This window comes from Convolutriloba macropyga, chromosome 4 (genome assembly GCF_964194025.1).
Source record: "Convolutriloba macropyga chromosome 4, txConMacr16.3, whole genome shotgun sequence".
Taxonomy (NCBI): Eukaryota; Metazoa; Xenacoelomorpha; order Acoela; family Convolutidae; genus Convolutriloba; species Convolutriloba macropyga.
The window spans coordinates 27,340,892-27,366,002 of NC_134471.1; the positions used below are offsets into that span (position 1 = coordinate 27,340,892).

The 25,111-nt window shown below is 35.1% G+C and overlaps 1 protein-coding gene and 1 pseudogene across 1 annotated transcript in view; one reads left to right on the plus strand and one right to left on the minus strand.

Moving 5' to 3' along the window:
* Nucleotides 1–25,111, minus strand: part of LOC142338038 (uncharacterized) — a gene marked incomplete at its 3' end in the record, with an annotated part of 108,968 nt that overhangs the window by 25,277 nt on the left and 58,580 nt on the right. The window contains exons 20-24 of the mRNA XM_075387671.1: nucleotides 24,740–24,874; nucleotides 12,519–12,617; nucleotides 12,043–12,221; nucleotides 10,493–10,673; nucleotides 8,522–8,695 (exon numbers count right to left, since the gene is read on the minus strand). Of these exons, the coding sequence (XP_075243786.1) occupies nucleotides 8,522–8,695; nucleotides 10,493–10,673; nucleotides 12,043–12,221; nucleotides 12,519–12,617; nucleotides 24,740–24,874 (768 nt within the window). The remainder of the gene's footprint in view (nucleotides 1–8,521; nucleotides 8,696–10,492; nucleotides 10,674–12,042; nucleotides 12,222–12,518; nucleotides 12,618–24,739; nucleotides 24,875–25,111) is intronic.
* LOC142337934 (uncharacterized) lies at nucleotides 19,607–20,953 on the plus strand (annotated as a pseudogene).

The following is a 25,111-nucleotide window of genomic DNA, read 5'->3' on the forward strand; positions in this document are numbered from 1 at the left end:
ACCAAATGATCTCAACATCATCATAATGAGCATGGTAACCAATAGAGGTTTGGTTAACCAATATATTTACATGGATTGAACATCAAATTTCAAACTTCTCAAATGTTAGTTATGGCATTTAGCATTCAATGAAAGCAAGCCAACATCAACCCAGACGAGGTCTACGCAAACTAAGATCATAGCATAGCAAACAGTAGAACATCTGGTCAAACACTGACCACTACATTCTAGGCATTACATTTGACGTTAAACACTGATCATTAAACATTGGTCACTGTTAGGTTTAACATCAAAGGCATGAAATAACACGGCGCCCTTTTATCACGTGCAGTCACTTGTTATTTGTTCAGTTTGAATTGACAAAAGGTGGAGAATAGTTACACATGTTCATATTGTTCAAGGTTGTCAAGTCCGAATAGGAAAACCGACACATCAATCAAGTTGAAGCAGTTAAAGAAGATCGCCTGCAAGCTACAGTTGATCGAAATCACACCTCAAAGCAACGATCAAAATAATAATCAGATCCCAATTGTATTACGGCTTCGAGAAGATCAAATATTAACATGTTGGAAATAGTAATCCATATTTAGAAGTATTTAATTGCAGCCGAAATGTTTCAATGAGCAGAGAAGGTTTTGTACGCAATTAACAAGCGATGAAAGCTTATACCATATCTATTCGGTCGATCAATGACATCGGTCTATTGAACAACTAAGACGGTGTAGTTTTTCCACACACCCTTTCTATTTCAAAGACATCCAAAGCCAAAATGCATGACATCATATTGAAACCTTTTTCTATTCAAATTAAATCCTCAGAAATTGAATACATTTCGTTTAAGTTTTCGCAAGATTTGTAATATATAAAAATCTATCGGAACTTTGAGGTCTATAAGAAATGTTTTGCCCAATTTTTTTTTCTATTTTTTCGTTTTAGTATTTGGCTACGGAGAACAATTTATCAAAAAACGCGCTTTTATAATTTCCATTAGATATCTCAAAGAGACCATGGAGAACTATCAACGAGAGAACCAAAAAATTGGATTTTTTTCAAATTATTCATTTTAGAAGCTTTTCAATGATGCTCTTTCTGTTTCTCGGCGCAAAGATCATCAACGTATAGTTGCATCAAAAACCCTAGGCTGGTAAAACGTTCCTTGCCACCCACACAACAAAGTTAGAGAGTTCAAAGAACAATTCATTTTGACAAAACAATGTGTTCCGACATCACCCTTGTGGGGGGATGAACTATATGCTCAATTTTTCTAAACATAACCGAATTGCTCTCAAACGACCGGCGAGCGGTTGGCTTCGTCAGTAACTAGCCACGGTTTAGTGAGGCTAGCTTTAGCTTGACTCGACTCTGCAACTTATAGTTTTCTAGCCTTGTTAGTAAATAAATCAAATAAAAACTGATATTTTAAAAATTTGCAAAATATTGCAAAACTTAAAAGAAAAGCTTCCAGATTTTGCGATGAAAATGATTTTTTATCTCTGGAGTTATGTCAAACAATCGCAAAATTTAAACATGATCTTGCCAACACTCGAGATATTAGAAACTTCAAAACCATTCCCTTGTCTCAAGAGACTATCGAGTATCCCTATTTCAAGCTTTAAATAGTTTCACTGGCTCATAAAGATCCAGAAACTTGAAACATGATAATTTTCCCAAAATTTGAAAACTAAATTTTATCAAAAAAATTGCTAAAGCCGGAGTCATTAAAATATTGATAACCATTCCAATAACACTAGAAAACATGCATCAGCTTATCACCAAGCCATGGAGGTCCCTAGGACCCTGGTGCCGGAAAAAAACGATAAAAGTCAAGATTTCAAAAAAAAAATTGCCAATATTTTTTAAAAAAACTGCTGATAAAAATCTTGAAAAACACTCCATTACATCCAGAAAATATACAGTAACCTATTGTCCAACCCTAGAGGAGGTTCCTGGTCTCTCAAGGCTAGAGAAACCTGAAAACCGACAAAAAACTTCAGAAAACTTGAAACAAATCCAAGTTTGATCAGAAAAATTGCAAAAAAACTGAAAGCTATTCCATGGCAAACAAATTTGTTCCAGTAACTTATTATCAAACTCTTAAGGACGTTTTCTGGCCCCTGCGTCTGGAAAGACGTGAATAATGTAAATGTCAAAAAATGGAAAAATTTGCACATTTTGTCAAAAATTTGTGATGTTATAGTGTTGAAACCATACCATCACCACTAGAAACTAAGCAGTAACCTATTATAAAATCCTAGAGGAGCCACGGGGGGTGGTCGCAGGGGTGCACCGGCGGGCTGATGGGGAGGGAGGGGTGGGCCGGCAATAGTGGGGTGGGGGGATAACAGCGTGGTGGGGGGGGGGTGTCTTCGAACTCTAAGAACCGCCCTTCACACCATAAGTATAAGTCTCCAAAACCGTTTGTGCAGAAACAGAGCTAAAAAGCTCTACAAGCACTTAATGCCCGTTGGGCGCTGCCTGTTTATCCCATTTTTGAGGACGAAAAGTCAGAAGCGTCAGACGAGAAATCGGTCAAGCAAAAAACTGCTTAAAAAAGACCCACAGGACTAATATAATTGCTACATACTTCGTTTCAAAGCAATTAATAAATATCTAAGACAATACAATCATGATGAAAATTAATTAATTAGAGCGATATTAGGTATTACAATTTAGATCAAATCAGATCACGCAATTGAAATGTAATTTACGAGCTCTTTCATTCTTTAATGCACTCACTAAACAAAATTTCAAAGGGGCACGTACAAGTTTTAAAACGATAGATGTCTGCTATGCCAGGTTTTACTATACATAGTTCCAAATTTCAACACTTGCAAGTTGCGAATTTCAAGCAAGCTATGTGACTTTCTAGTCATTTCGCGTTTCTCATCGAATTGCAGATTTTCTCATTGACTTCATCACAGTCTCATAACCTAGTCGATAGCCAAAAAGTCACGTGGAAAAAGCAAAAAGATGTCAAAAAAGCAATTAGAGAAATTTAAACAATTATTCCCAGAAAAAATGCTAATAATTTCCCGAAAATTTGGAAAAAAAAAGTTTTATCAAAAAATTGCTAAAGCTGGAGTCATTAAAATATTGATAAAAATTCCAATAACTCTAGAAACTATGCATCAGCTTATCACCAAGCCTTGGAGGAGGTCCCTAGGACCCAGGTGCCGGAAAAAACACTAAAAGTCAAAAAGATTTAAAAAAAAATGCAATCTTGAAAAACATTCCATTACATCTAGAAGCTAGGCAGTAACCTAAATCAAACCCCCAGAGGAGGTTATGTGGTTCTTAGGGCTGGAGAAACCTAAAACCTGACAAAAGATTTTCAAAATACTTGAAAAAAATGCAAGTTTTATCAAAAAAAATTGTTAAAATTTGTCATGTTTAAAAATTGGAAGCAATTCCATGACAAATAAAATTCTTTCAGTATTTTATTATCAAACCCTTAAGGACGTTTTCTGGCCCCATCATCTGGAAAGACGTGAATAATTAACAATAAAGGTTAAAAAATTGAAAAAATTTGAACGTTTTGTCAAAAAGATGCAAAAGTTGGTAATGTTAATATGCAGTAGCCTATTATAAAACCCTAGAGAATGTTCCTTGACAGCTAGGGCTAAAAAACGACAAAAATTTTCATGAAGCTTGAAAAATTGTGAAATTAGAAATTAGTATAAAATTGCGTGTTTTTAGCGATCGGTTGTTCGTCAGTAGCCACGGGGGAGGGGGCTACACCGGGGGCTGATGGGGGGGGGGAGGGTTCGGGAAACAATGGTGTGGGGGCAACAGCGTGGTGGGGGGTGGGGGCAAAAGTGGGTGCGGGGAGGTGTCAACAGTGGGGGTGTCTTCGTCTCTAAGAACCGCCCTTCACACCATAAGTATAAGTCTCCAAAACAGTTTGAGCTGAAAATAAGCTGAAATGCTCAAAGAGCACTTAAAGCCCGCTGGGCGCTACCCATTTATCTTGTTTCCGAGGACAAAAAGTCAAAAGCTTCCGACAAAAAATCGGTCAAGCGAAAAATTGCATAAAAAGACCGGCAGGACTAATAATTGCTATAAACTTCGTTTGAGCGCAATTAATCAGTTAATTCAGGACTATCAATATATTCATCGTAGAGGTTTGAGAGCGATGGTTTTTCAAAGCCCGTCAATAAGAATATAAACAAAAAAAGATTTCTTGAATATAAAATTAAAAAAGATTTCTTAGTCAAGTAGAACATAAAATAAAAAAGATTTCTTAATTTAAATATAAAATTAAAAATATTTCTTTTCATTTAATAAGATTTTTTCCAAGTTATTGTTGTTCTTGTTCACATTTACCGATTTTTTGTTCAAATTTTAAGATGGCTAACAAATTCAAAAATTTTGACAAAAGAGTAATTGGTTTTACATTTAAGGACAACAGAGGGTTGCTGAACTGTTTCAATCAAAATTTTGAAAATTCAGCATTTAAGATGGCCCAGAATATTCTTCTTTAGTACACTTTGTCCAAATTTGCAAGAAGTTCAGACCTAACAACTGCTCACAAAATCTCCGCTTACTCAGATGAGGCTAAATTTAATTTCGAATCCTACCAATGATCTGGATTTTGAAATTTTCAGGCCTTTCCATAATTCAAATCAATATTCATCCAAGATACATTTATTTTCTCATGACATCGAATACATTTCATTTCAAAAAATACAACTTCATTTTACTATATAAAAACATACCCGGCAGATTGACAGGATAAAAGCCGCCGTTGATTCCAATAAGCATGATTGGGATTGAAAAAAGAAGATATTGATAAAAAAAAGATTTTTGTACAAAAACATTTTTAAGTCCGATTTATTTTGATTGAATTTCGTAGTTGAGCATACTTATGTTTCTTAGAGAGAGGCTACAGGGGCTACTATCAATACAAATAAACATTAGATATGGTAACTAAGACTTACAGGAACGACGTTCAAATAGCGGGCATCTTAAATTGGGCTTTATGGGTTTATCCCAATTCTATTTCTGACTTCAATTTTTTATACTGACTCTGTTCATTTTGAATTGGATTGCTGAGCAACTGATGTTTGAAATCACTTTTAGCAGGATGAGAGAAGAGAGAAACTAGCCTAGAGAAGTCGAAAGATTTCACGCAAAATGTTGAAAGAGCGGCAAAATGAAGTAAAGCGAAACAATTTTTTGTTCGACGAAGTAAAAAACATAGCAGTACAAGTCCTTACGTACAATTCAAAGAATTTTCATTGACTAAATAAAAAACTAGACCTAGAACGGTCTAAGATTGCATTGGGAGCATCATTTAGAAAAAAAATCAGATAAACATAACCGACTAACGTCGGGCGAATTGCTCTCAAACGACCGGCGGGCGGTTGTCAGCACCTAGCCACTGTTTAGTGAGGTTAGCTTTCGCTTGATTGAAGAGGCGTGAGGCTAGGGTAATAGACGATATTATCACGCCACATAACAGCCGCTGAAGTCAACAAAAGAGTTAAGGAGAGAGAGAGAGAGAGAGAGTGCGAGGTAAAAACGTGAGCGAGAAAGAGGAAAGAAACGCCAACCAACACACACACAGAGAGAAAGAGAGAGAGCTAGAAATTTTTTTCCATGAGATTCTAGCCTTGTTAGTAACTAAATCATATAAAAAACTGAAAGTGCAAAATTCAGAAGAAAACTTTCCACATTTCGCAGTGACGAAAATGTTCAAAGAACATTTTTTGCCTCTGGATTTTTGTCATGTAACCCATCTGCAAGACTTAAAAAGCTTCGTTGGCCAGTATTAGTCGTTAAACTCAAGAAAGGACTCAAAAACTGCGAATAAAATGACAAAAAATTTCAAAAAAAAATTGAAAAAATCATAAGTTTTATTAAAAAATCGATAAACTTTGTGATATTGAAAAGTTCAAAACTATTCTATCGCAATAAAAATTGTTCAGTAACCTATTATCAAAGCCTATAGGAGGTTTCTTGGGGCTGGAAGAACTTAGATAATGACAAATTTTGAAAAATTTGAAAAAAAAATTCAAGTTTTACCCAACAATTGCTAAAAATCGTGATGTTCAAATGTTGAAAAACATTCTATAACCACTAGAAACTATGCAGCAACGTATTGTCAAACCCTTCAGGAGGTTGTCTGAACCCTGAGGCTGAAAAATCTTGAATAATGAAAAATATGTCAAAAAATTTTAAAAATATAGCAATTTTTGTCAAAAAAAATGCTAAAATTCGTGATGTTTAAATCTTTAAAATGATTCCATTACTTCTAGAAACTACATAGTAACCTATTATTATACCCTCGAGGAAGTTCCTTGGCTCTTGAGGCTGGATAAACCTAAAAAACGACAAAAACTTTCAAAAACATTGAAAAAATTTGCAAAATTTATCAAAAAAATGCAAAAAATTCGCAGTGTTGAAATGTTGAAACCATTCTATTACCACTAGAAACTATTCAATAACCTATTATCAGATCCTAAAGTGGATTCCTTGACACCTAGGACTGCTAGGGCTGAAAAAAACTTAAAAAACTGACAAAAATTTTCAAAAATCTTGAAAAAAATTGTGAAAATTAGTATAAATTTGCGTTTTTAGCTAGCGGTTGTTCGTCAGTAGCTAGCCACGGGTGGGGGGAGGGTGCACGGGGGTGCCGATGGGGGTGGCGACAGTCGGGTGGGGGTGGGGGGCAACAGGGCGGTGGGGGGGGGCAATAGTGGTGGGGGGGTCAGCAGTGGGGGGGGGGGGGTGGGGGGGGTCTTTAACCTCTAAGAACCGCTGTTCACACCATATGTATAAGACTCCAAAACTGTTTGAGCTGAAACAGAGCTAAAAGGCTCTAAGAGCACTTAATGCCCGCTGGGCGCTACCTGTTTATCCCGTTTTTGAGGACGAAAAGTCAAAAGCGTCAGACGAAAAATTAGTCAAGCGAAAAATCGCATAAAAAAAAGACCGACAGGACTAACATAATTGCTACAAACTTCGTTTGAGAGCAATTAAAAAAATCAAAAAAACAGTAAAAATCAAGGTGAAATTGCCGCATGTGAACAAAAAACCACTAGCGAGAAGGCGAATTTTTGTTCAAACACCGTTTTTTCACTCTACTTCAAAATTAGAGCAAAAAATTTCACGCCGCAAAACCACTCGCTTTTTCGCTCCACTTCCTGTTTCGGTGTTACCAAAATCACTACTCAAAAGTCATGAAAATGTGTGAACAGATCTTAAAAAAACATAGCCGGAAGAACGACTCGAGTCATATCCGGAAACGACTCGAAGGAGAAAATTGCCCATACTTACGACTAAACAACTACAACATCTATTGTGAACCCCAAACCTCCTAAAAATTCCATATAAAATTTGAAGAAGAATAGAAACGGCATTCAAAAACAAATTGAACAAAAAAATAGAAAAACTAGAAAAAAGTTTTTTTTTAACATGAGTTTTTTTATAGTACAAGGAAACATAAAGCCGAGTAAAGTTCCCTCGCAATTAGAACAATGAAAAGCTTGCAAAACAATGTGCAAGTCATAATAGGTCAAGAAACTGTCTAAGATTGAAAAAAAAGCAGAACTGCAAAAAAAAATAATAAAAATGGTTTAAAATTTCTCATTTTTTTTGTCATTTTTCCTAAGAAAAAAATGATTTCTACCAACAAAACTTTAATAAATTGGTATCTGAAGATTCCTTAAGTAACCAGCTTCTATTCAAATCCCACTTAAAGCATTAAAACAAAACAAGCAAAAAATCATTAAATTTCGTCTAAAAATCAGCAAAACTGATGAAAAACCTCCAAATTAGCATTAAACTCAAATAAAATACTTGAAACCTTCAATTCCCATCAAAACAAGCCTAAAAGTAATACAATATTATATTCAAACCTCATAACCATCAAAAGTTGCAAAACAACTGCTTTTAAAAGCCGCACGTGAACAAAAAAATTTTGCTCGCTTAGAGAAAACTTTTAAACTTTTCCACATCAATTTCTCGCTCTCTCAAAAACAGCGGTATGAACAAAAACCACTCTGTTTTCGCTCCGCTCTTCACTTTTGTTCAGCACCAAAATCAATCCAAACTTTTTTACGCGTTTTATTTACCGCGTCAAAAATCACTCCAATAAAATTGATTTAAAAAAAGGACTTCTCCAATACTCCTCTTCGAGTCGTAAAAAAAGCACTTCTCCAATACTCCTCTTCGAGTCGTAAAAAAGACATCGCCCCAATACAATTCAAATTCTTTGAATTGTAAAAAAAATAGGAGCGCTGTAATAGCGGGCTGAGAAGATGAGGGCGGCTATTAAATATTAGTTAATTTTACTATTTAAAATATAAGTTATTTTAATCACCCGTTCAATCAAATTGTATCTTAGTCTAATAAGTGACAGGTTCCAACTTAACTAAAATTTTAAAAATGCCGCGTTATTTTTGTTTTAAAAAAAGTTTTTCTTTAAAAAGGACGAGTTCCATCAAAATCTCAAATATAAGCTTTTTAGAGAAAAAAGCAATGATGTTACTTGATAAGAAAAGGCACGTATGAAACTAACATCGGTGACAGTGAGCACAAGTTGTCTGATGATGGCTGTGTATGAGTCAGGGTTATTGGTTCGTCTGGTGTTGCTATAGCTGTTTGGACTGGCGCTGCTGCCACTCTTAGCATGTCTTCCACTTGCAGCAGGAGACCCAACTCCGTTCATCATGTGATCATTATCGCCATCATCCTACAAAGCAGAAACAGGTGCTACATTTACTTCAATCAAGATACAATAAATATGGGATCTTTTCCTTTTGTGTCCGTAAGACTACTCAAATAACTTTTTTATTTTTTCTTAACGTAAGTATGTATAATTTAGTTATAGTAACTTAAGAATAATTTAAATTAACTCAAAAGGGCGGGAGGTCCAAATCACCAAGTTGAGGAGGGTGTGTGGCGGTCATGTGGGGTGGGGGGTTGCTGATGGAGTTGGTAAAAACTTTTTAGGATTAAGAACCGACCTTCACACCATGAATTCGTCTACAACATTTTCAGTGAATCGCACACATACTTAGAGCCTAGTAAGGCCCCGTTTTTGCAGACATAAAGTCAACATAACAGGCAAAATGCCGGAAAATATCCTCCGTTGACGCACATCGTGATTGACACAGAAGAAGATATATGAAGAGATAGAAACTGACAGAATTTTTTTCTAAGGTTCCAAAACGTGCTCTATTTCGGTGTGCAGCTCAGTTATATTCTGAAAACCATAATTAAATCAGCTCCAAAACTGAAAACTCTTCAGCTTAATACTAATGCCAACTAGCAACCGCTCTAATGGACTTTAATAACCTATTGAACTATGATGACTTAATGACCGAGCTCTATCGGTTTATCGTTTTCTCTTTGGATTTTGCTGTTAATTTGATTTCTTTTGATTTTGCTGCTAACATTGACCGTATGTACTACATTGCGTAATTCAACGCGTGGAAGAATTTAAAATCCGTTCAGTTGAAACAGTGAGTGAGCTGAGTCACGAGTCAAACTTGAAAATCGTGACTTATTTAAAACGAAAAATGTGATTAAAAAGGTTAAAGCGAATTAAAAAAAATTAGCAGGACAATTCCTGACACAATTAAAAGAATTTTTATAGACTAAGCAAAAATACTTGACCCAGAATGTAATATGAATGGTATGGGGAGAACTATTCAGAAAATAATCACATCGAAAAATTTAAAAATAGTGAATGTTGTCAAAATGCCTTTTGTGAACAAAAAACCACTCACAAGAAAGCAAAACTATGTTCAAACATCTTTTTCTCACTCCACTTTAAAATTAGAGCAAAAAAATGCACGCCGCAAAACCACTCGCGTTTCCGCTGCGCCTGTTTCCGGTTAACCAAAACAATCAGCGCAATTTGAGTTCGAAAATTACAAATATGTGTGAACAGATCTTGTGAAAAAAGACAGCATCTAATACAATTCAAATTCTTGTCCTCTCAAATTCAGATCCTCTCAAATAGCCGTTGAGAGGCTGACAGAGGTTACTAACAAGCATCCACCAATACAAATCTGTCAAACAAAAAAATGCTCAAAAAAGACCGCAGGACTTAAATAATTTTTTTTAAATGCACGGTGATTAAAATAAAATATCATACATTATAACATATGACGCAAGCAAATAGAATCCAGTATGTCCAACAAGTGCAGTAACGGAACTCGCAATTAAGATAATTGCTAGAAACTTCGTTTGAGAAGAATTAATAATTTCATGCATTCCTGATAGCATATATAATTGAACACAGCATTTGTCTTGATAACATACTCTTGGACAATATAGCGTGGAATAATTTTTTTAGATGCAAAATTTTAGACGTAGGTTGAAAGTTCTGCTTATTTTAGGTATTTTGTTGTTGGTTGGATGTGTTTAAAACCAGTTCATTGTTTGCTGGATAATTATCAACTTTAAAAACAAAAAAAGCATAAAAAGGTTTTGAATAATTTGTGGTTTAACATTTCCTCCCAAAACAATATTCTGTACTCACCTGATGACTGATGAGATCATCATCCTCGTCGTGTTCATTGGGCATAAAACCCTTTTTGCTGAGCAGAGTGACATTGATCCTGCCAAATTTCATCACTTGACCCTCAATATCTGGCCAGTAGGGCTTCTCTTTCTTCTGTCCATCTGTCGGTAGATCTCCGATGTATACAATGTACGATATCCTGAAACAAGCAGACCCGGTATATGCATTGGTGATTAAAATAAAATATCATACATAACATATGACGCAAGCAAATAGAATCCAATGTCCAAAAAGTGCGGTAACGGAACTCGCAATTTCCAGAAGAATATTCTACTGAAAATTTTACCTTCCACGAAAATTTTACGACACAAATCATGATTCGCCTTCTATTTGAACGATGGGAGGCTTTTCTATAACAAGCAATCGCATTGAATTGCGCAAATTGCAGGATAGAAAAGAAAAACAAAATAAATGCAAGCTGAACATGAGCTCAAATTTATACAATCAACCTAAATTAATAATTTCTTTAACCCTCCGCGCTTCACAAAAAATATGCATTTTAATATCCTCCCATTTCCCATTAAGAGATACAGGATCTTTTCAACAATTGCCCCCCCCCCCTTTGCAAAAGGGGGGGCTATTCTTGAATAGAATTCAAGCGAGTGATTTATTAACCAATCAGAGACGAGTAATAAGTATCCGTGTATGCTCATACTGTGTTAAACTGGATAGAATAAAATGCGCCATGCTAGGGCAATTAGCCGAATTGGAATACAAAGCGAAAAGAATTTCCGACTGGCGGGTCGGTGGGCGCGCTTCGCGGCTTCGCCGCGATAACCGACCCGCGATTTCCGGATTACATCCTACAGTGCGTGAGAGGCATGGCCGTGAACAGCGGTCCGCAATTGCGCTGAAACCATTTTTCGGCTATCTAAACTGTAGGCCAACTAATATTGTGGTAAAGTATAGCACAGAAGGGGAGGCGATTCTCTACTAGGTACCAAAGGGGGGGGGCAATTGTTGAAAAGATCCGAGATACATATTAACAAGGTTGAAAGACTGAAGGATTATTTAATTTCTCTTACTGAAGACCGAGAGAATTATAGGCAATAAACAGGACTTGTAGCAATAAATATTGGTAACTTAATTTAAGAATAACGTCAAAAAAAACAGGACCCATAACCTGCACACGCCAATTAGGTAAAATCTTTTTAGCTAATCTAAATTGTCTTTAATTTTCGCGTTGATAGTTAGTATAAAAACCAGAGCTCAAATTTTCCGTTCCGCTTTTAAACCGAAATTCAACGTATTGAATTTTTTGACCCGTGTTAGAGAACACGACACCTCCTGGATTATGTCGGCCGGGTATCGGACAAAATTGTACTGGAATCTAAATTGTCTTTAATTTTCGCGTTGATAATTAGTACAAAAACCAGCGCTCAAATTTGTTAACTTTCCATTCCGCTTTTAAGTGAATTCTTTTGACCCGTGTTAGAGACCACGACATTAAGATTGTCAAATCATTAAACTCACTGCTGAATATTACGATTATGTACGAGGACACTAACTTGTGTTGGAGTATCATCCACCAGAAAGTCTTGTGTTTGACCTCATAGGGCAGATCAGTGACAATGAATTTGCGGAGCTCGTCATTGTAACCACACATCCACGATGCATTCAGGTATGAAGAGTACACCTCGTGGATTATGTCGGCCGGGAATCGGACAAAGTTGTACTTAAACGGCACCTGCAAAGAAGAAAGAACAAGTAACTAACAGTCCAATTTTTGCACAAATGGCAACTTAACTCACATTAATACAAGTTTTCTGACTACAGCATATCTCAAAATAGAGCACTTAAAACAAACAGAGAATTGGACATTTTAGGTGACAATGTCTTCTAATCTGACATCCATCGCAGTTCTTTAAATCACTTCTAATCCATTCAATGCTAATTGAAGTCTACATAATTTGCGCCTCGTCCTCTATTAAGTTACGAGAACGAACTAAATGCGTTTGAAGAAATGGCAGTTTTAATTCAAGACCTTTTGAATGTCTCTAGGAAAAGTCTCTTCTCTGCCATTGTAGTCTCCTTTTTCCTTCTCCAGATGATGCTCCCTGTACTTCTCCACAAACTCTACACTCTAAAACATCACAAAAAATATTATTGAGAGCAAAATCTAATGGCAGTAACCCATGGCAAAAGACGCCGAAGAGTGCCAAATTTCAAGATGAATTAGGTGAGGGGGCAAGAATTTGTGGAAAATTACTCAATTTAATTGTGCCCCCAGCGGTTTCTGTTTTTGAGGACGAAAAGTCCAAAGCATCAGACGAAAAGTCGGTCCTGCGAAACATCGCATAACATAGCCGCAGATTATAGAAATAGCTGCGAAATAGACTTGCGTTCGGTAGAATTCAGATAAACCGATACAAATATAAGTTGGAATCGATTGCAGTCTGCTTCAGTCGGGGAAGGGTGGTCACTAAAATCACTATGGGGGCTTCCAATGACGTCATTAGAAGTTATTAAATAACACTAACAACTAAAAAAGTTTAAAGTAAAAAAATAACATCAATTTCGGCGCACTTTTCATTTGACTTTTAGTATTGAACTACCGCCAATTGAACCCCGTCATTCAAAATTCGACACGAGAGAGAACTTTAGAACACGCAAAACGCCAAAAGTCAACAGCGCAAAAGGCACTCAAAAGTCAAAACCGTCAAGCAAAAATTATGCATAAAAAAGACCAATACGTTGACAATAAATACTTCAAACTCCGGTCGAGAACTATCAAACATTCCACCATAAGGTAATAAGGCTTAATATAACTCACTCCGCAGAAGCCTGCTTTCAAGGGACCTTCATTACACGAACGAGTTCCTTTGACCCTAAACTAATTCAAATTAAACTTAAGTTCTGAAGCGCAAAAGTCAATTTATTGAGTGAAGTTAAGGCATTTATGATCAAAATGTAATCACGCAAATTACAAATATAGCAGGCATATTGCCAGAGAATAGCCGCAGTAGCTTTCTAGATCTACAGTCTCAAAAAGATAAAAGAAACGAAACAAAATTTTTTTTATTCAAAGCTGATACGTTACATTTTGATTAAAAATCTGTATAACTTATTGATGCCTACATTAGATATTAGATGTTCTCAAACGACCTTCAATTAGGGTGACACGCACTCACCTGACCTTATCTCTTTGAATTGAAGTGAAGAACAGTCAGTCGGAGAGTGAGGAAGTCATTTTGAGTGAGGTAAGTCACGTGTGACCAAAAACTGATTCGCGCAAATGAACAGAAATCACGCTCCACTAAGATTGAAAAAAACGTCACACGCCCAATACAGTTGAAATTGCATGAATGAATGAAAAGCAATTTCCAAGTAATTGTGACGTCATGTGGTCGTAACAAAAATCTTGAAATAATATCCTCAGCTATCGCTTTGCTGCTATTAAAAACTTTTGCTAGCGAGAACGAGAGAGTGAGAAATGACGTCACACGCACAAACGCATTTACTGAGAGGAAGAAGGAACTTTCAGCTTTGCTGAATTTTCAACCAATGTAAAACGAAAAAAGAGCGTCAGACGACGAAACAAAAGGATCGTGAACACCACAATATAGCTACGCTCAGATTAGAGCTAAAAAGAATTCAAGACTAAAAACAATGCTAAAAATTTCATGGGGATGGCAACAGTTAGAAAATAAAGTGACGTTTGCCTAGTTTAAGTGTCAAGTGTTCTAATTGGGTCCAAAGTTTCATTATAATTGATAAACACGGTGAATTCGGCCTCTACATTGGAATGAAATAAGCTTATTACTGACACTAATTAGCAGGCAGCAAAAACTAAGTGACTTTGACGACTAAAAGTCTTATTGTGCGGGCCATATTGATTTATCCTGGATTTCGCATTTTGATCTTGACGTTTGCTTAAATTTTATGTATGGATTCTAAATTCCATTCAGTTGAAACAATGAAACATAGCTGGCAGATTGCCAGAAAATAGCCGCAATAGATTCGTAGATGGCAGTATAAAAAAACAGTAAAAAAGACAGACCAAAAAAATTCGTCTTTTCATTGAGGGCTGATCTGTTATATTTTGATTAAAAATCTGTATAAGTTATTGCTGCCTCTATTAGCTGCTCTCTAATAACCCTCATTTAGAGTGCCACACACCCATTTGACCTTATCACTTTGAATTAAAGTAAATAAAAGTCAATTTCAAAGTGAGGAAGTCGTTTTTGAGAGTGAGGTAAGTCAAGTGTGACCAAAAATTTAATCACGCGCATGAACAAAAAAACTCACTCCACTAAGAGCGAAAAATGACGTCACACATGCAATTCAGTTGAAATTGCATGAACGAATGAACAAAAAGTGGCTGTGACGTCATATGGTCGTAACAAAAATCATGACGACGAAATAAAAAAAACCAAGAGAAGGCCAATAATAGCCCCAGCTATCGCTGTGCGGCTATTAACCAGCTATCGCTGTGCGGCTATTAAAAAGATACGTTAGAAATCAAATGTGAAAGTCGTGATTTCTGCAAAACGAAAAGGAAAACTGAATTAAAACGGACAGCGCCTTAATAATAGACGTTGAAATTCTGAGGACGGCTATTAAACACATCCAAATCAGAGAAAAAATTGCTCTCGAAATGGAGGCTCGATTATATTGTAGCACACCAGTCGGTTAAGTCATATTCTCGCTCTTTAACGATACCAATAAACAGACAAGACCTATTACAATCACGTTCAAATACCAGGGATCTAAAGCAGCTCTATGAGTTGATCCCGTCTCCATTTTTGATTTAGTTTTTCAATTCGAATTTGTTCTTTTGGATAGCTTTCTTAAGAAACTGCTGACTGTCTAAGAGCGAAATGAGCGAGGAGTGAAACTAGCCTAGAGAAACCAACAAGATTTCACTCAAGATGTTGAAAAAGTGACAAAATTCGTGAAACCAAAAAGTTTTTGTTTGAAAAAAAGCGGCAGCGTAAAAGGAGTGTAACCACCGGCTGTTAATAAGACGCCAGCTAATAATCAATCAAATTTGTCGCACTTTTGAAAAACATTAAACTTAAGCAGTAAACTGTACAGGGATAAGTTCAGGAGCTCAATATTCTGAATGAGAATGCAAATTAGATCAAGCAAAACACAAACAAAAAGACTCAAAAACTAAATAAAAAATTGCATAAAATCTGCGACAACTTAGTACAGTTAGAATCTCAAACTGTCAATGGACAAAATCCGACAAAAAATAAATTTCCTTCTTTTGGACTAATTGCTGAAATCTCATATTTTGGTTTTGAAGGCGGTATAATGTATATGTTGGTGCTATTCGCTCTCCTCAAATAACCTTCAATTAGAAAGAGATACCCTAAGTTAACTTCTTCAATTAAAGTAAGCAAGTCTTTTTGAGTGTGAGGAAAGTTATTTTTGAGTGAGAAACTCATGTGAGACCACACACGATTAAACAAAACTAGCAGGCCCGCAAAAGCATCACAAGAAAAACATTTAAAAGAAAAGATAGAAGGTTAAAAATTCAGATCTTTTGCACCACCTGGGACAGGAACCTATGCCCCTCGTTCAAAAGCAATAGGTATTACTTTTCGTCACCAATGTGTTTGGTTTGAGTATATTACCCTATCTTCCAACAATTTTTTGTCCAACCACGTTTTCTGCTTTACCATTTTGCATATTTAAGGAGCGCTAAGACTTGCACAGATAACGATATTCTACATGGTGGCATAGTGTGACTCATGTTCTACGTTAGGCTGCATGTTTAAGGAGCGTTTATAACATGCAATGATATGGAGCTTAAACATGCGAAAGAGAAAAGAGAGAAAAAAGGAAAGAGAAAAGACAGAGGAAAAAGAGAAAACGAACGCAGAAAAAAAGAACAGGAAAGAGATAAACCAAACAGAGAAAAAGAAGAGAAAACAGAAAAAAAAACAGAACAGAAAAGACAGAGAAACGAAAAACAAAAAAATCAAATAAAAGAGGGAAAAGAGAAAAAGAAACAAAAAAAGAAAAAAAAGAAAACCAAGACAGAAAAGAAAAAGAGAAAAGAGAGTAAAGAAAGAGAGTAAAAAAATCGAGAAACAAAAGACAGAAATGAAAGAAAATAAAAGCAAAAAACGAGAAAAGCAAAAGAGAAAATAGAGAAAAAAAGAGAAAAGTAGAGAAGACAGACAAAAAGAAATGCAGAAAAAGAGAAAAGAGAGAAAAGAAATAGAAAAACAAAAAAGAGAAAAGACACAGAGAAAAGCAAAAAAGAGAAAAGAGAAAAGCAAAGCAAAAAAGAGAGAAGAAAGAGAAAAAAGGAGAGAAAAAAGACAGGAAAAAACAGAAGTGTTACAGAAAGAGAGAAACAAAAGAAAGAAGAAGAAAAAGGCAGAGAAAAGAAAAAGAGAAAAGGAACAACGGAAAAAAGAAAAGCAGAAAAGAAGAACAGAAAAAGAGGAAAGAAAGAGAGAGACAAGAGAGACGAAAACGACAGAGAAAAGAGAGACAAGCAAAGCAGAAAACAGAGGGAGAAAAGAAAAAGAAAGGCAGAAAAGAAAAAGAAGCACAAGAGAAAGGAAAAACAGACAGGAAAGAGAAAAGAACAAAAGCTAAAGAAAAAACACAAGGAGGAACCAAAGAGAGGAACAAAAGAGAGAAGAAGAAGAAATGAAGGCAACAAAAGAACAGAAGAGAAAAAGAGAAAAATATGAAAAAAAATGAGAAAAGAAACAAAAAAGAGAAGCGCAAAAAGAATAGAAACGAAAAAGAAAAGGGAAAAGAAACGAAAGACAAAAGTAAGGAAGAGAAAAGAGCAGAAAAGAAAGAGGGGAAAAAGGAGAAGACAGATAAAAAACAAAAGACAAAAGAAAAGCGAAGAAAGAGAAAAACAAAAGAAAAGAAAGAAAAGCAAGAGATAAAAAGAAGGAAAGAAAAGAGAAAAGAAAGCAAAAGGAAGGAGAAAAACAAAAGACAAAAAAGACAAAATAAAAGACCGAAAGGAAAGAAAAACAAGAGAGAAAAGCAAAGAAAAAAAGACAGAAAAGAAAAGGCAGACAAATGAAAAAGAAAAAACAAAAATGAAGAGAATATGAGTAATGAAAGCGAGGAGCAATTCAGAAAAGGAAAGAAAAGAGAAAAGCAGGAGAGAAATGAAAGAAAGAAAAGAAAAAAACGCAGAAAAGAAGGAGATAGAGAGAAAAGAAGGAAACAATAGAAAAAAAAGAAAGGCTTAAAAGAACAAAAACAGAAAAAATAGAAAGAGAAAAGATGGACGGAAACGAAGGACAGAAAAGAAAGTGAAAAGCAAGACAGAAAAGAAAGAGAGGAAACGAAGAAGAAGGTCTGAGAAGAAAAAGAAAAGCAAGAGAGAAAGAAAAAGAGAAAAAAACAAAAAAAACTAAAGGAAAAAACCTATAAGAGGAACGAAAGAGAAGAATGGGAGAGAAAGGTAAAATACGAAAAGAACAGAAAAACAGAGATTAGAAAATGAAAAAGGAGAAAATGAACAAACAAAAGAGAAGAAGAGCAGAAAAAAGAAGAAAGAAAGGCAAGATCGAAAAGAACACAAAATAAAGAGGGAAGAGCAAAGAAATACAGAAACGAAAGACAAGATAGAGAAAACCAATAGAGAAGAAAGACAGCAGAGAAAGAGCAAACAAGAGGATTAAGAGATAGACGAATATGTCTATCTTTTTTCTCCTTTTTTTCTGCCTTTCTTCTGTTTTTGTAACGTTCTTGCTTTTCTCTTCTTTCTCTATCTTTCGTTTCTTTTCTTTTCTCTGTATGCTTTTCTGTATTGTTTCCTTTTCTCTTTCCTTTGCCATATTTCTCTCGTGTCCAGTTGTATCTTGCTTTTCTCTTCCTTTTCTTTTCTAATCTTTTTCTTTTCTCCTTCTATTCTGATTTGCTTTTCTCGCTTTGCTTTCTCTCCTATCTTCTTTGTATTTTTTTTCAGTTTCTTCTTTTTTCTGTTTTTTCGGTCTTTTTCTCTCCTCTCTCTCTCTATCTCGTTCCTTTCTCTTTCTTTTTTGTCTCTCTTCTCTTTTGCTTCTTTCTTTCTCTGCGCGTTCTTTTCTCTTTTTCTCTTTCCCTTCTGGTTTTCTCTGTATCTCTTTCTTTTTTCTTCTTTTCTTTGGTTTTTCTCTTCTGTTCTTTTTTCTGCCTTTTTTCTCTCTTTTGTTACTTTTTTTTCTTTTAATTTTTTTTCTTTTTCCTTTTTATATTACTTTTTGCCTTTCCCTCTAATCCCTCTCCTTTTTTCTCTTTTGTTACTTTTTTTTTTTTTAATTTTTTTTCTTTTTCCTTTTTATATTACTTTTTGCCTTTCCCTCTAATCCCTCTCCAAGAGAAAAAAAGAATAGAAGAGGAAAAAAACAAAGAAATAAAAGAAAGAAGAAAGGCAGAAAGAAGAACAGAAGAGAAAAGAAATAAAAAGAGAGAAAAAGAAGAGAAAAGAAAGATCAAGAGAAAGACAGAAAGGAAAAAGAAAAGAAAGCGAAAAGAAACAACGAAGCAAAAGAGAAGAGAGACAGAAAAGAAAAAGGAAAGAGAGAGAGAGAGGAGAAGAAAAAGACAGAAAAAAAAACAGAAAAGAGAGAAGACAGAGAAATTTTTTTAAAAAAAACAAAGAAGATAAGAAAAAAAAGCGAGAAAAGCAAATCAGAAAAAGAGAAAAGAAAACGAAGAGAACAGCAGGATACAAATGAAGAGAAAAAAGACAGAAAAGAAAGAGAAAAAGAAGCAATACAGAGAAAAGAGAAAAAACGAAAGATAGAGAAAGAAGAGAAAAGCAAGAAAATAAAAAGCAGAAAGGCAGAAAAAAGGAGAAAAACCGAATTGAGAGCGAGAAAGAGATAAGAAGAAAGGCAGAAAAAAAGAACAGAAAAAGAGAAAAGACTTAAAAGAAAGAAAAGCCGGAGAGAAAGAGAGAGAGAAAAGAAAGAAAAGCAAGAGAGAAAAGAGAGAAACGAAAAAGAAAGGCAGAAAAAAAAGACAGGAAGAAAGAGAAAGCAAAAAAGACAGCAACGACAAACATAAAAGAAGGAAAAAAGCGAGAGAGAGGAAAAATGAAGAAAGAACAAAAAATTAAAGCGAGAAACGACAGAAGAACAAAAGAGGGTAAAAAGAATGAGAAAGGCCAAAAAAAGAACAGAAAAGAAAGCGAAAAAAGTAAGGCGGAAGAGAAAAAGACAAAACAAAGACAAAAGAAAGCCAGACAGGAAATACAGAAAAGAGAGAAAAGCAAGACAGAAAAGCAAGAGATAAACGAAAGAGAAAAGAAAGATGAGAAAGGACAGACAGAAAACAAAAAAAAGAATAGAAAGAGAAAAACGATAAACAAGAGAGAAAAGAAAGAGAGATAATGAGAAAAAGAAACGATAGAGAAAAGGGTCAGAAACGAAAGATAGAGAAAGATGAAAGAGAAAAGCAAGAAAAGGCAGAAGACAGTCTGATCAGAAAAAGAAAAGCAAGAGAAAAAACCATGGAGAGTAAAACGAAAAGAACGAAAAACTGACGAAAAAATTTAAAGAGAAGAACAAAAGAGACAAGGACTAGAAAAATAGGCAAAATGAATAGAAAAAAAGAACACAAGGAAAAAAACAAAGAAGCAAAAGGGAGAAGAAAGGCAGAAAAAAAACAGAAAAGAAACAATAGAGGAAAGAGAGAAAGAGAAAAGAAAGAGATAAAAAGAGATAGACATAAAGGAAATAGAAAAGAAAGCGAAAAGAAAGAAAAAAGCGAAAGAAAAGAGAGACAGAAAAGAAAGGGAGAAAGGAACGAGAGAGGAAAAATACAGAAAAGAGAGAAAAGACAAACTAAAAAATGAAGATAAGAAGAAAAAAGCCAGAAAAGCAAATCAGAAAAGAAGGAAAAGAGAAAACAAGACAAAAGAAACGCAAGAGATAAACGAAAAAAGAAAAGATAAAAGAGAAAAGACAGACGAAAAAACTGGAAAAAAGAACTAAAGATTAGCTAAACAAGAACGACGGAAGAGAAAAAAAACAAACGAAAAGCAAGAGAAAGACAAAAAGACAGACAGGAAAAACCGAAAGGAGAAGAAAAGCGAGAAAAGCAAGAGATAATCGAAAGAGAGAAAAAAAGAAGAGAATAGACAGACAGACGAAAACAAAAAAAACGAATAGAAAGAAAAAAGAAAGAAACAGAAGGGAGAAAAAGACAGAAAAGAAAGAGAAAAGCAAGAGTGGAAAGAAACACAGAAAAAAAACAGAGAAAGGAACGACAGAAGAGAAAAGCAAGAGAAAAGCGGAAAGGAAAAAAGATACGAGAAACTAAAGAGAAGCGGACGAGGAACAAAGAGAAAAAAGAACGAGAAAAAGAAAGACCGATAAAAAGAACAGAAAAGAAAGAGAAAAGAAAGAAAAGAAAAAGACAAAAGAAAAGACAGAAGAGAAGGAAAGAAAAGCCAAAGAGAGAGTGGGGAAAAGAGCAAAAACAGAAATAGAAGGAAAATGAACGAGAAAAGCAAGAGAAAAAAGAAAGACACAAAAAAGCAACAGAGAAAAGTACGCCAGAAAAGAAAGCGAAAAGCAAAAACAGAAAGGAAAAAACATGCGAGAAAAAAAAGAATGAAAAAAGAAAGACAGAAAGAAACAGGCAAAAGAAAGAGAGAAAAAAAGAGAAAAGACAGAGAAACGAAAGAAAGAAAAGACAGAGAAAAAAGAAAAGACAGAAAAGAAAAGAAAGACAAAAAGAAAGAGAGAAAAAAAAACGAAAGAGACAAGAAAGGCAGAAAAAAAGAACAAGAAAGAAGAGGAGGAAGAAATCAGGAAGATAAACGAAAGACAGACAGGAAATACATAAAAGAGAGAGAAGCAATAGAGAAGCGCGAGATAAACGAAAGGGAGAAAAGAAAGAAGAGAACAGACAGACAGATGAAAACAGAAAAAATAGAAAAAGAAAAAAAAATAGAAAACGAATAGAAAGAGAAAAGAAAAAAAGGAAAGGCGAAAAGAAAGACAGAAACAAAAGTCAGAAAATGAAGCGAGAAAAGAAAGAGGGAAGAGAAAATAAAAAAAGGAAAAGAAAGACCAAAAGGACAGACAGGAAAAACAGAAAAGAGAGAGAAAAGCAAGAGATAATCGAAAGAAGAGGGTAGACAGACGGACGAAAACAAAAAAAACGAATAGAAAGAGAAGAAAGAAACAGAAGGGAGAAAACGACGGAAAAGAAAGAAAAAAGCCAGAGAGAAAAGAAAGACAGAAAAAAACAGAGAAGGGAATGACAGAAAAAAAGGAGAAAAGCAAAAGAGATATACAAATGAAAAAAAGATACGAGAAACTAAAGAGAAGCAAAAAAGGAGCAAGGAAAAACAGAATCAGAAAATGAAATACAGATAAAAAGAACTGAAAAGAAAGACAGAGAAAAGAAAGATAGAAAAGAAAAAGACAAAAGAGAGAAAAGACAGAAAAAGAATACAGAAAAGAAAGAAAGGAAAGCCAAAGAGAAGGGGAAAAGAAAGAGCGAAAGAGGAAATACAGAAAGAAAAAGAAAGAAAAGCAAGAGAGAAAAGACAGGAAAAAAGCAGAAAAAAAAACAGAAAAACAAGGGGAAAAAAGATACAAGAAAATGAAGAGAAGCGGAAGAGGAACAAAGAGAAAAAAGAATCAGAAAAAGAAAGACAGATAAAAAGAACAGAAAAGAAAGAGAGAAAAGAAAGATAGAAAAGAAAAAGACAAGAGAAAAAACAGAAAAGGAATAGAGAAACGAAAGAAAAGCCAAAGAGAGGGGGGAGAAAAGAAAGGGCGGCGAAAAAGGAAATACAGAAAAGAAAAACATAAGACAAAAGCAGGAGAAGAAAGACAGAAAAAAGCAACAGAAAATAAGCACGACAGAAAAGAAATAGAAAATAAAATAAAAACAGAAAGGAAAAATATGCGAGCAATAAAAGAAGTGGAAGAGGAAAAAAGATCGAGAAAAAGAAAAACAGATAAAAAGAACAGAAAACAAAGAGAGAGAATTAGAGAAAAGAAAGATAGAAAGAAAAAGAAAAAAGAAGAGAGAAAAGACAGAAAAGGAGCACAGAAAAGAAAGAGAGGGGGAGAAAAAAAGCGAAAGAGAAAAGAAATACAGAAAAAAAAGGAAAACGAAAGAGAGAAAAGATACAGAAAAGGACAGAAGAAAGAGAAAAGAAATCGCAACAATCTTTGCTGAGAATTTAAAAACTACACATCACCTTAACCGTGTTGCACTTCTATCTAGGCAATTCAAATTTCTTTATCATTTTTTTAATCATTTAAATGGACAATTTTTCATCTTCGATTTCATTTCGGACTATTACTTAAAGAACATTTATTCTGTCAATATCTGTGATGAATCGCAAATGTCATTCAAGGACTGTTTTCGCGTGACAAATTTTTCGGCGATGGAATAATCTTTTATAAGCAGGTTTTCAGTCATTGACCTATTTTTGCGTCCCCAATTTTTCGGTCGTTGACCTTTTTGGCACACGCATGATTTCGGACTTGTGTAGCTTTTTTGTCAATGGCCTATTTTTGCATCCGTGGCTAATCATTCACTGACCTTAACGGCATAGGTAGCTTTTAAGTCATTGACCCATTTTTGCATCCGCAGTTTTTCGGTCGTTGACCTCTTTGGCACGGGCAGTTTTTCGGACATTAGTTCTTCGGTCAATGACCTATTTTTGCATCCACGGCTAATCAGTCATTGACCTTTACGGCATAGGTAGCTTTTCGGTCAAAGACTATTCTGGCAATAGCAAGCAAGCATGCAAAACGATGTGGTGCATGGTGTTCAGTGGCTCTCTGTCCACGTTGAATTAGTAGATGCTTAACAGCAAGGGATTTAGCCTAGTGGTTTGCGAACGTTTTTATATCCTGATCCAACTCAACAGACCCCGGTTCGAATCCACCTCGCAGCACTCAAAATGCATGCAAAACGCTAGGCTGCATGTTTAAGGGACGCTAAAACATGTGAAGATTAGGAGCTTAAACATGGTGACATAGCATTCGAGTTAGAATTAATATATAGATAGATATAGATTCGCTCCAAGAAGAGTGAAAAATTACGTCACCCACACACCTTACGCAAAATGACATGAGTGAATGAACAAAATGATGATTTGCAGTAAGCGTAACCTCACTGTCGTAACAAAAATCTTAATGAAACATACCAAGGCAAGTGTAATAATAGCTTCCTTCACTATTGTTATCGCATTGTATTATTACCCTATCACTTGGCTCTATTTTGCAGTGACCAAACAAAGATTGAGTTTTTCCCCGGTTATCACTGACTGTTAAAATGATCCTCATTTTTCGATTGCTCCAATACCCATTGCAGTAAAATTGAACAACTGATTATTTTTTTTAAGCTTCAAGTACTGGCGAGTAACTTTATCCAAAATCTGAAACTTCATCCAAATCGCTGTAACTTTATCCAAAAACTGATTCAAAAATCGCCGCTAACCAGATCATTTCCCTTAATTTTGCACCCATCAGGTCATTTCGACTTGCAAATATTTTCCTTAAAAAGTAACTCTTGACACTTTTCTTTTAATGCAAAAATTTAATGCAAAAATTTGCAACTAGAATTTTAATTGGCAACCAAAAATGCGTCCAATGGCGCGTTATATGAGTTATTCTCACTCAAATTGCAATTTTCACTATGATTGCTAAATTGTCAGAATAAAAATGGCGCAATTTCCGATGGACGAACAAATTGAGACGAGACGAAAACGAGATCAGATATCGGTTTTCACATCATATGTCAACAATGCGGTATTGCCCTGAAAATTTAGGTGATAGCAATCGCTAAACGCAATTGATTGCCGGGTAGTATTAAAGCGTATGATTCTAAAAATGCAATCTGTTTCCATATTCGAATTACACTAAAAATGTTTAATTCTCAATTAACGAAGTCTCACACAACGATAGGTCTATGTTTAGGAACACTACTTTGACTTATAATTAGTTCTGATTTCTTAGATTGAACTTAAGTGACAGCAGTAAATAGTCAAATTTGAGTAAAGTAATGCATGTACGATGAAAACTTACACAAATGACTAATTAAACTCACGCCAATAACAGGAAATGACCTCCAACATTCAAAATTCAACTGATAAGTAAGCGGTCTCAATGAGCTTCAATGTCGAGAACAGATGTTCGTACACAAAATTTACTGAATTGGCAATTATATAATTCAAGTTGATTGTAAACACATGAAGCAATTACACGGAGTAAAAAAAGAACCAGCTAGCACAATTCAAATGAAAGGGTCGGTTACCTGAAGTTGTCTGAGAACTGTTGATTTGAATGTGTGACTGTTGGTGCTCATGGTCTCCAAGGAGGAGAGTTGCATTCTGCAGGGTGTGAATAAAATGTGCTCCAGTAAAGCTTGGTGGATAAACCTGTATTGACACTGAAACACATGATTCATGTTAAATAAAAGCGATGCACTGTGAGCTCCATGGGAACAGTGGCCAAACTAAATCTATGGAACTTTGTTCGGTCAGCTAAACCATACAAAAGATTAACAGGTGAAACAGACGGCTGGGCTATAAAAAACAAGGAGGATCGGTGATGTGCGTTCGCATATTTGTTCTAACCTGTAATATGGCAAACAACCAATCAAAACGTAAAAATTTGTTTAATCAAG